The following is a 12,173-nucleotide window of genomic DNA, read 5'->3' as shown; positions in this document are numbered from 1 at the left end:
TGCCATTCATTTCTAAATTTCTAAATATAAGAAATATAGGAATATAATAAAAACATAAATTCACATTTGTATTTTTTATAAATACGACAAATATACATTTTATAAAAGAAATATGTAAAAAAAAAAAAAAAACATTTATTTTTACATTTGTACACAGGAGTGGCCAAACGTGATGTCCGCATCAAGGAAATTTGACATCTTCGCCCTTTATGCAAATATTATTACAAATGTGTTAAAAGATTTTGTAAGCATATTGCATAGTTGTGCTTTGAGTCGATTGTTTTATTTGTGATAACAATTATACGCAGCAAATAGTGTGAACAATTTTTGGCCAGGCTGTATTACAAAACAATTATGAAAACATGCAAAAACAAGACAAAACCAATGAAATATTAATAACTGATTATGTTTTAATCAATGTATGCTTTTTCCTTTTAGCGTTTTGTTTTTCTATGCATTTAAATTAGTAAAAAATAGAAACTGTAGCTGTAGTTTGGCTTTTTTTTGCCAAATAATTTTGTCGGCTAAATACCTTAACCAAGTTTAGTGTTTTTTTTCCTTCCTTAAATATTTTTTTTAAATAATTTTAAAAAATCCTCATATTTTGATGGGTTAATTGAACTTTTGTATACACCACTACTGTATATACATCCATCCATCCATATATGCGTGTGTGTTTTATAAAATATATTATGTATTTATTGTATTTATTTTAATTATAAAAATTAAAATATTAAATTAAATAAATAATTTAATTATACAAAATCTTTTGACTCCTCAATGTCATGACTGACCAATCAGAGGGCAGTATTCCAAAAAGGAAGCGTAAAAATTATAACCATAAACAATCAAATGCATTAGACAGTGATGTCACAAACATTTACATACACCCATTATCACATCCAGAATAAACTATCACACATGTATAACCTACTAATGACCTATTTGTACTATGTACAGAATCGGTTTGTTTCTGTGAAGTAACTCAGCTGGATTCTATTTAAGTATCAATCAGTGAAAGTGCATCACTCACTATGTTGGAGCAGAAAGAGCCAGAGGCGCTGTAACTGTGCCGGTGGTGCGGCTGGGAACCATGGCTGATCCCACTGAATTGTCTCCGGATCTCTGCCGAGGAGTGTCTGAGATGGGAAAGAGAGAGAGAGACAAGGATGAAGAGGGTGGAGAGGAAACCGAAAAGAGAGGTGCAACACTGGATTATGCTCCAGCGAGAGGTATTGTGCAGACACCAGGTGCCTGTTTAGACACTCCTCTCGGTGTGAGTGTGTGTGTGACGCAAAGTTACACACATTGAATGAATCTCCCCATCAATTACCTCATTCATTACTCCTCATTAAACACGGTCCCCCTCATCAACCTGAAATTAAGTGACTTGCTTAGGTGTATTACAGTAATAAATCAGGAGCGCTCAGTAACGGTGTAGTTCATGGTCACCCACCTAGATATGAATAGTCATACACCAATCTAAATGACAACAGTTTTATCTTATTTCACAGTTCATTTCAGTCCTTTATTGACATCAATGGCTCCATGAAGAACCTTTAACATCCATGTAACCTTTCCATTGCATAAACGTTTCTTTAAATTGGAAATAAAAAAAACGTTTTAGATAATTAAAATGCTCTTCACACTAAGAAAAAAAAATTCAAGGGCCGGTTCACAAAACATGTTTTTGCTGTTAAAAACACAAGACACAGGTCAGTGGAATGAAAAAAAGTGCAAGGTCTTGATAAGGTTTTTTAAAAGTTTAACTTATTTTAACTTGAGCCCCACGTTTTTAGAATGCTGTGTCGTGTGTGAGACACCGCAAAATACGCGAGACACAAGCGCAGCAGGTCATACACGTCCTTCTTGTGCGTGTTTACAAAGGAAAACAATAGAAAAAGTAGCGCAGTGGAATGGAAAAACACGCTGTGTGTGAATGGCCCCTAAGAACTGTTCACTGAAAGTTTTTTTGGGGAGCCAAAAATGGCTCTTCAATGCGGTATTGGGGAAAGTTACTTTTAAAATTAATACATTACAATATTGCATTACTCCCTAAAAAAGCAACTGTGTTACTTCGTTTTTATGGAAATTATTGCGTTACCATTACTTTTGCATCACCGGTTTCAACTGGGCTGGGCTTGCTTGTTTATTTTTAATGACAAAAAAAATAAAATAAAAGTTTCAAAATGCCCTTTCACGATAAAAGTGAAACGATTAAGGCCCAAAGTATACTTTGTTTTTTTACGCGTGGGCACACAGTCAAACGCAAAGCCTTGCAAAGTATACCTCTTTTAACTCGTACATGTACACAGCTGTTCGACGCATGCGCAGTTGAGCAATCTCTCGCCACGAGTTATAACCAAGCGGCAACCTCCCACAGTTTCTCTTGAAGCCAATACGGAAGTGACTTAAAGGGTTAGTTCACCCAAAAATTAAAATTCTGTCATTAATTACTCACCCTCATGTCGTTCGACACCAGTAAGACCTCCGTTCATCTTCGGAACACAAATGAAGATATTTTAGTTGAAAGCTGATGGCTAAGAAAGGCTTCAGATAGGCCTCCATTGGTATTCAGTACATTAATACTCCCAAGACCCATAAAAGGCACTTAAAACGTTGTTACAAAGTCCATCTCACCACAGTGGCTCTACAATAATTTTACGATGCGACGACAATAGTTTTTGTGCGCAAAAAAAAAATCTAAATAACACCTTTATCCAGCTTGTTATTGTCTTCCGTGTGCCTCCACGACGCATGCGCGAGAATATGACGTAGCCAGCGTTCGGGAATCCATGAAATGCACGAACACTACGTCCATATTTTTTTACAGTCTATGGTAACAACCTATGTAAATACAGCATAAAAATTAAATGCACATGTGTGACCTATGCGTACAAGTATGCACGGTTACAAAAATCCTGCGGTGCGCATACAGTACGCGCATACTCTTCTGATGATGAAATTCATGTCCACCGCACTGTATGCTGACCCTTGCGTACACGTAAAAACGGAAGTATGCTTTGGCCTTAAATTTTAAATGCAAATTCAAACCTGTACAGTAGAGGGCGCAGCTCAAACAAGCCTTCAGCTGTGCTGCCATTCTGGATTACAGTAGAGGAAAGTTCAACACTCTTACTTCAGCAGTAAAAACATCAATAAATAAAAGAAACAAGTAATTTTTGCTTATTCGTATGCTTGAATCGGTTCATCAAAAGGTCAGCAGCAAAGACATTGATTAATAAAGTGAGATTAAATACATAAAGTATATTTTTGTTATTTAACATTTAATTATTGGAGGTTTGCGTAATATTCTGAGTTAGCATTTCACAGTTTTTATTCATTTTGAAGAATACTGTATCTGTTTTTGTACAATTGAGATGAGTAAATGCCTACTAATATTTAGTCTACAACTAAAATAACCATTATGTTTACACAGCGTTACTCATTTTAAAAAAGTAACTGTTGTAAAGTTAAAATGAATGTGTTACTTTACTAGTAACCTAAAAGTAACTCACTTTTTTTTTAAGACTACATAACTCACATTACTTGTAATGCATTACCACAACATATTACAATGCGCCTGAAAATAGGCCCAAAGAGTCAGCATGTTCCTTTAAAATATCCATATCAACCAACCAGATTTGAACCCACAACATTTGCCTTATCAGCCTATAGTTCTTATCCATCATCCCAAAGCTTCCCAGTTCCCATTATTCTTTTTGTTACAGTATACTTAAGGTCATACTTACATTATTATCAATGCTGTTTACATTTTACTGTCTCCTCAAATGAGTGTGATATCAAAGACTTCATTGTAAACTTTTGGCTGAGAGGAGAGTATAACAACAAACCCTTCTGTAACATGCAGTAATCAGCTTTTGAGAAGCACGCTGTGACATTCCCAAATGAAGCGTAAAATGGTTTAGACACTATTAATGACATGTTCCCCAAACACTGGTGCGCTACAACCAAGTTAGCACTAAAGCAGAGACGATGCTCATTTTCACTAAATCCGACAGCTAACAATTCCCACAAAGCAGCCTGTTTTTCTTATAACTTCCATTGATATTAGAAGAAGGATTCGCCTCAGAAGCGGAGAGGTATTGAGTTTGGCAGCCAGCCTTCCGGGCCACAATACAACAGAGTGCTATTGTGCACCCGCTTATAAAAAGCCCCCAAAAATGGGTCACCATTCATAAAAACCATTCATTATATTTCCCCCCAAACTCATTCAACAAGGATTGTCTGTTGTAGGATAATGGGGTTCCTGTAATCATTTGCACTTTATGTTCAACATATTTGAGGAAAAAAAATTTTTATACAAAAATGTAACAAAATTCATCCGTTAAGTGAAAAACGCTGTAGCTGCTGTTCTAGTTTTTCAGGACTCTGTTCAGTAAATAATACCAACTTGAAAGGTTAGTTTTCAAAAACTAGAGGAGATTTTGTTGGATTATTAAACGGTTGGGTTTTGTTTGTCACTGCTTTTTTAATCAACAAAATCAGCCACAGACTTCGTTTAACTACTTTAAAAGTCAAGTCTGGGGCAGGACAGCATGCAAATTCTCTAAACCGCAGAGCAAACACAAACAGGAGTTAATTACAATATGCAGCCTTTCTATATACTGCAGATAGATCACAATACCACAGAGAGTATTTAACACACACAACATGTTCACGATTTTGTCATAATAGTGCACATCCTTACAGAACAAAGGTCAAACTGGTGCTCACCGAAGCACGAAACGCATAAGGGTTTCCACAATTATGGAAAAAAGCAAAAATGATTACATCACAGGATCACATTTGTCTATAAAGATGGATATATGAGTGCTGTTTCACTCATTTATTACTTTTATAGAATAACCAGGAATTCAGTTGCAGTGAGTGGTAAGAGTTCTACGCCAAACGTAGCTATGAAGAAAAAACAATTAAACATGAAAGGCTGTGATGGGTGGGAGCTACAGTCCTAATCCACAAAAATGTTACAGTCTCAGAAGAATGACTGGAATATTCATCACAATAAAATTCTGTGTTATCATGGACTGTTCTTGACACTGGAGATAATGACAGAGTGCAGAGAGATGAATCTCAATTTGACCCTCCTTCTGCTCTATTGCCTTTCCATCAACTTTGACAGGAGCTGTGATTATAGGGAACATTTCACGTAAACAAACACACACGATATGCAGCTCACACTTTTTGAACATCCGTCTCTCTTCTGGATTTGTTACAAACTTTTTGATGATGATTCCAATGCATCTCGCTGCATTTCATTTAAAATACATTGGTGTGTTTTTTTTTTAATCTAGTACGCTCTGATATTGACATTGCGCTCTTAAAAGGCCAGTTCACCCAGGGACAGTGTTTTTTGTCCATATAATAGAAGTCAATGGTAACCAAAACTGTTAGATTACCAACATTGTAGAGTTGTAGTGAACTATTCCTTTTAAGGGTTGAATCTTTGCCATAACGCATCGCTATCACTTTAACTTGGTGCTAAATGATCATCTAAATCTTAAAATCCCCCTGTTTTATCCCTTATAACTCATCTTTGATCACCAAAATTACATATTTAAATGTTTTTTTTCCTGTGAAAAATTATTTTTCTTGCCTTAAAGGGTTAGTTCACCCAAAAATGAAAATTCTGTCATTAATTACTCACCCTCATGTCGTTGGACACCCGTAAGACCTCCGTTCATATTCGGAACACAAATGAAGATATTTTAGTTGAAAGCTGATGGCTGAGAAAGGCTTCAGATAGGCCTCCATTGGCATTCAGTACATTGACACTTCCAAGATCCATGAAAGGCACTTAAAACGTCGTTACAAAGTCTATCTCACCACAGTGGCTCTACAATAATCATACAATGCGACGACAATAGTTTTTGTGCGCAAAAAAAAATCAAAATAACACCTTTATCCAACTTGTTCTTGTCTTCCGTGTGCGCCTCCACGACGCATGCGCGAGAATATGACGTAGCGCCGGTGTTCGGGAATCGATGAAATACACACTTAAGCTCCATTTTGAGCACTACGCCGAGACCTAAAGCACGATCAATGTAGAATCCAACAGCTTAGACACGCGCGTCTTCCTCTGCTCGTAAACAAATCGCTTCTGGGTCATATGTCCGAACGCCGGATCTGCGTCATATTCTCGCGCATGCGTCGTGGAGGCGCACACGGAAGACAAGAACAAGTTGGATAAAGGTGTTATTTTGATTTTTTTTTGCGCACAAAAACTATTGTCGTCGCATTGTATGATTATTGTAGAGCCACTGTGGTGAGATAGACTTTGTAACGACGTTTTAAGTGCCTTTCATGGATCTTGGAAGTGTCAATGTACTGAATGCCAATGGAGGCCTGTGTGAAGCCTTTCTCAGCCATCAGCTTTCAACTAAAATATCTTCATTTGTGTTCCGAATATGAACGGAGGTCTTACGGGTGTCCAACGACATGAGGGTGAGTAATTAATGACAGAATTTTCATTTTTGGGTGAACTAACCCTTTAAAATAGTTTGAATGTAACTGTACATGAACATCCTTGCTTCGTTTAGCATACGCGGACCCATGAATATGCAAATTATCCCCGCCTCCACTCACTCACATCAGCTCAGAGATCCGCTTAGTCAACTTTTACTCAAGTTACTGTAGTAAACGCTGCACAAAGGTAGGGGTGTGACGAGATGAAAAGCTGTCTCGCGATAATCGCCATGACGGAGCGTGAGGGTGAAAATAGCATAGAATATGACACCACTACGTTTACATTACATTCTCCACTGTCGTTTTGCTTTTTTTATAGAAATAAAAAACATTTCATTCAGTCTGATAACATTCGCTCCAATTGTAAACTATTGTAAACATCTGCTCTGCTCATCCAGCACAAGCTGCAAAGTCGCACACAGTGCGAGATGGCAAGATAAGATAAGGCAAGATGACTGACAAGAAAGACCATGGCGGAGGATTCTATGTTAAATTTTTGGAAAGGAGTTAAATTAGGAGGTCACACACACTCAATCAGAAGTTCTAGGAGCTCATAATTCATGTACAGTAAGGTCTGAAATCATACAGGAGAGAAGCCAGTCAGTTGAGTTTGTGGCGAAACCTTTAATTTCAGTTACTGTGTGAAGAATGATTCATAACGCTCTATTCTCCTTATATGCAAAACCATAGACCTTTATCTACTGAAGCACAAAAAATAATTAAAAGAAGACTCAATTCAGTGGCCTATTTGGCCTACACATTTTGAGATGAGTGCGCGCTGCTTTTTGCAAGGAGCAAATGGTAAACTTTCGTGAAGATTCAGCACTGCCTTGAGCGTCTTTAACAAGCTCTGAAAGGTAATTTAAACGAGAAAGCATGCATTAGCGATAATACATAAAATGTGCAGTGTTAAAACAGATGTGCCTCTTAAATATATAAATAGCCTATAGATATCGATTTTTAATGCTTGGCATCGATGCATCATATCGTTAGACATTAGATCGATGCATCGATCTATATGGATGTATTGTTACACCTCTAGTATGTAACAGTGATGCTTTATATTTTTCTGGAAACTGTAATACAATTTTTTATTTTTTATTTGATGAAAGATCAAAAGAAAAACTTTTATTTAAAATAGAAATGATGTATAATATAAATACATGTTTTTACTGTCTTTTGATCAATTTAATGCATCCATTCTAATATTGTGTCGGTCCCCCCTTTGCTGCCAAAACAGCCCTGACCCGTCAAGGTATGGACTCCACTCCACAGATCCTTTAAGTCCTGTAAGTTGTGAGGTGGGCCCTCCATGGATCAGACGTGTTTGTTCAGCACGTCCCACACATGCTCGATTGGATTGAGATCTGGGGAATTTGGAGGCCAAGTCAACACCTCAAACTCGTTGTTGTACTCCTGAATCATTCCTAAACCCTTTTTTATTTGTGGCAGGGCGCATTATCCTGCTGAAAGAAGCCACAGCCACCAGGGAATACCGCTTCCATGAAAGGGTGTACATGGTCTGCAACAATGCGTAGGTAGGTGGCATGTGTCAAAGTTACACCCACATGGATTGAAGGACCCACGGTTTTCCAGCAGAACGTTTCCCAAAGCATCACACTGCCTCCGCCGGCTTGTCTTCTTCCCATAGTGCATCCTGGTGCCATGTGTTCCCCAGGTAAGTGACGCCCACGCACTCGGCCATCCACGTGATGTAAAAGAAAATGTGATTCATCAGACCAGTCCACCTTCTTCCATTGCTCCGTGGTCCAGTTCTGATGCACACCTGCCCACTTATGGCGCTTTCGGTGATGGACAGCGACTATGCAGCCCCATAGCAACAAACTGCAAGGCACTCTGTATTTTGACACTTTTTTTAATCAGAACCAGCATTAACTTCTAGAGCAATTTGAGCTCCATTAGCTCGTCTGTTTGATCGGACCACACGGGCCAACCTTCACTCCCCACGTGCATCAATGAGCCTTGTCCACCCATGACCCTGTCACCAGTTCACCACTGTTCCTTCCTTGGACCACTTTTGATAGATACTGACCACTGTAGACCGGGGAACACCCCACAAGAGCTGCAGTTTTGGAGAAGCTCTGACCCAGTCGTCTAGCCATCACAATTTGGTCCTTGTCAAACTCGCTCAAATCCTTACGCTTGCCCATATTTCCTGCTTCTAACACATCAACTTTGAGGACAAAATGTTCACTTGCTGCCTAATATATCACACCCACTAACAGGTGACGTGATGAAGAGATAATCAGTGTTATTCACTTCACCTGTCATCAGTGTATATTGACTTAATTCAAATTAAACTTTCAATTCAATAGATGGTGATAAAATATGCATTCAGAAAGAATTCCATAGGTGTCAATAACCAACAGTGACATCTTCCCAAAAAATAAATCAACAACAAGAAATTAACATTTGTTATTTTTTTTCCCCATTGCAGATCGAACACTATGACAAACCCTCTATAACGCACAAGTACAGCCATGACAGCGGCAGCCACATTCCAAAGAGATTGGACTATGATTGTTTGTCTTAGTTGTCTCTGCCAAGTATGATTGTGGGTCAGGGAGCCTCACAACAGTATTGTGCAAGAACACTGCTGTAGTATGGAACTTCCCTTGAAAGTCAAAATCAGCTGAAGATAACTGAAATTAAAAAACTATTCTCGTGATATGGTGAGCTTTTCCTTCCACTACAGCCTTTATGCTGACTGAGGGCTTTCTTTTATTGTTTGCCACGTCTCATTACATTCGGTTTTCACCACATTGTCTGTCCTACAACATTTAGTGTCACTTCTCATAGTGAAATGCGCCTGGAAAAATCAAAGGACGACGCAATAAAGAGCAAACAAAAACCCCAGGGCACCCTTCTTCAGAACAAAACACAGCTGGGCTCAGAGGAGGTTTCATGCGTGAAAGCATCATTCATGCAAATACATGTGTGGTCATTGAAAATGAGAAGGGTGTTGGTGCACGGGCCAGGAGAAATCTGCAGCGTATGTGCTGACGTTTTCGCCCTTTTTAAAGCTGTCTGCACGAGACAGCACGAGTTCAGCTTGTGCAATACAGCTGCTGCCGCCACAGCAAGTATCAAGCCCCCTGTGGATTGCACTGGTTAGGCTGCACTTGCACGAAAATCTGGGAATCATTCCATTGGCTGACCAGCTCAGGGTTTTCTAGTGCTTGCTTGGTTTTGTTTTAGAGACACTAAGATCTATATTCCCTATAACTGCCTATAATCTCTCTTTACCATCAATGAGTCATTTTGAATTTCCTATTGTGTCCTTACAAAGAGGAAGTGAAATGGTGACTGTTAAATTACTTAATCATAGTTACCCAATACTGCTGTGACAACAGATATAAACCTAGAGCACACTATAGAATAGTGGGCTCTGGGTTTAGATCTACTCGTTTTTTTGTGAAATTGTACGTTTCATAGGATTCACATGGAATGGATCAATACATTTATATACTTATTTTTTTCTCTAAATTGTATACGTTTTCGTAGGATTCACATGGTACAAATTCATACGAAATTGCCACTTTGTAAAATAGTTACATTTTCCTCTGAGATCGGGTTGGATGGACCAATATTTTTATGTATTAAAAAACTAGTCGATACTGATAAGCCAATAAACCATGTTATGGCAAATAATCAAAAAATATTTGATATTAAAATGATATTATATTTTGTCTAAATAAATAATCATTTTAAAAAACACTAAAATCTACAATCAGTTGAATGTATGCATCACAGTGTTAAAAATAATGTTTGAAAAATGGATATTCATTTTGATATTTGCTAAAGATTGCATTTAACACTTATTAAATTATTAGTGTAAAGATTAATTTTAAATTACTGTTAGATGACGTTACCTAAACACAAAAATAATGAGCTGCACAATTAAATGTCCAATATCTAATGCCAATCGATTACAAAACAAATCTCTAATATCAGCCGATAACCAATATGGAACTGATATATTGTGCATAACCACAAAAATCTTTTCATGTACTTTCTTTGCTTCCCAGTTCGTCCAATTCTAAATATAAGCAAGGATATCACTGAGTGCTCATGAGGTGCGATGTATACTGGCGAGAATTTATTATTTGTCATTTAAAAACATTTTTCATCCAAAACAAACACAGAGCACAGAAAGCAGCTAATCGCAGTGTCATTTTGGTGTAGATCAAACCTGCAGCATCTTAACCAATATGCTTCAACCACCATGGAACGGAAACCAACTTACAACTGAGAAAACACCAAAACACACAATGTGACTAAAAGCAAAATGATTCAGCTTATTAATTCACAAATGCATAAGGATTGACTCCGCTGCATGATTCCCATAATCAGCAGAAACACATGGAGTGTGGCATATGACAGTTGTGCTATGAATGAACCTTTGTGTGCCTGTGTGACATAAACTCACAAGACAGAATACGGATCATTACCCTGTATATGAGCCCTTTGTTCCCTTTGTTTTAATACCGGACTGCCTTCTTCCACTATGTCCTTAAATTCATTTCCTCCCCACCTGTTGTGCGATAAAACAGGAACAATACAAACTTCCACTTTAACTTGACACCTAACAGGGGTCAATCCTGAGCTGTATTAAGCAGATGAGAGAAGGGGGCTCGAGGAGGAAATGATCAAATAGAAAGGAGCTCCAATTTTAGAATTACACGGAAATGAATAAAAAACTTTGCAGTATTCTTTCTTTCATTCGTACTTTCGTTTAGCCTAAAGGGGTATGAACGTCAATAACTTTTACAGCACAGATGTATCTGAATGTAGACCATCTGCATGCTGAAAGTGACTGGTTGACTCATTTGATACAATATTAAAAATGAAGGTTCCAAAAGGGGGTTTTCATAGAGAACAGTTTTGGGTTCCCAAAAGAATCTTTCAGTGAACAGTTCTTAAAAGAAGCATATTTTCTTAGTGTGAAGAACATTTTACCATCTAAAAATTATGTGCATTGAAAATTACTGTTTTTAAAAGGAGAACCTCTTTTTTTTAAGAGTGTATGAGCTTTCCACACTAAACAAAATATTAAATATGCTGTTGAACGCTGTAACTCATGAACTTATTTTTAATATCACATAGCAATAATTGATAAGACTCACAAGACTATCAAGTCTAATGGTGCCAGACTTGTATGTTATCCCAAACGTGTAGCTGCCTGTTCCGGAATTCACCCAAACTCCCTGTAGAATTAACACTGACTGCAGACAGCTCCAAAAGTCAGCTCAGCTTCCCTGGGATCAGTCAGTGCACGAGCTATGAGGTCCAGCCAAAGGAAATGAACATTACCTGTTGATTTTGAGAGCGAATGCTCTCCGCTCTGACGCTGGCAGAGAAGCCATGCGAGTCTGCTATCAGTCCACGCAGAGCCGCGGAGAGCAGGAAGGAGCGGGGATGATCGCAGATGGCATCGCAAGCCTCATCTTCGCGGTATCAGTGGCTTTGCTGGGCGGAAACTTCCGCATTTTAACTTCAACCCAAACAGAGTGGATTTACGAGAGAGAGAGAGAGAGAGAGAGAGAGAGAGAGAGAGAGAGAGAGAGAGAGAGAGAGAGAGAGAGAGAGAGAGAGAGAGAGAGAGAGAGAGAGAGAGAGAGAGAGAGACTAAATGATGTTATGAAGATTAAGGGTGGGTGTGCTTG

The 12,173-nt window shown here is 38.2% G+C and overlaps 1 protein-coding gene across 2 annotated transcripts in view; it reads right to left on the bottom strand.

The window, feature by feature from the left end:
- dock8 (dedicator of cytokinesis 8) overlaps positions 1-11,969 on the bottom strand; it is a 59,273-nt gene extending 47,304 nt beyond the window's left edge. The window contains exons 1-2 of one of the 2 annotated variants that reach the window (XM_079827332.1): positions 11,821-11,969; positions 1,034-1,139 (exon numbers count right to left, since the gene is read on the bottom strand). In XM_079827332.1, the coding sequence (XP_079683458.1) occupies positions 1,034-1,139; positions 11,821-11,873 (159 nt within the window). In that variant the 5' untranslated portion in view covers positions 11,874-11,969. Of the gene's footprint in view, positions 1-1,033; positions 1,140-11,633 lie in introns of both variants that reach the window. The other variant, XM_079827333.1, reaches the window with a different exon arrangement.
- Between the last annotated feature and the right edge of the window lie 204 nt (positions 11,970-12,173).

This window comes from Gobio gobio, assembly GCF_949357685.1.
Source record: "Gobio gobio genome assembly, chromosome: 10".
NCBI lineage: Eukaryota > Metazoa > Chordata > Actinopteri > Cypriniformes > Gobionidae > Gobio > Gobio gobio.
Note: the sequence above shows the minus strand (reverse complement) of the source record. Positions and strands in the feature narration are given on the sequence as shown.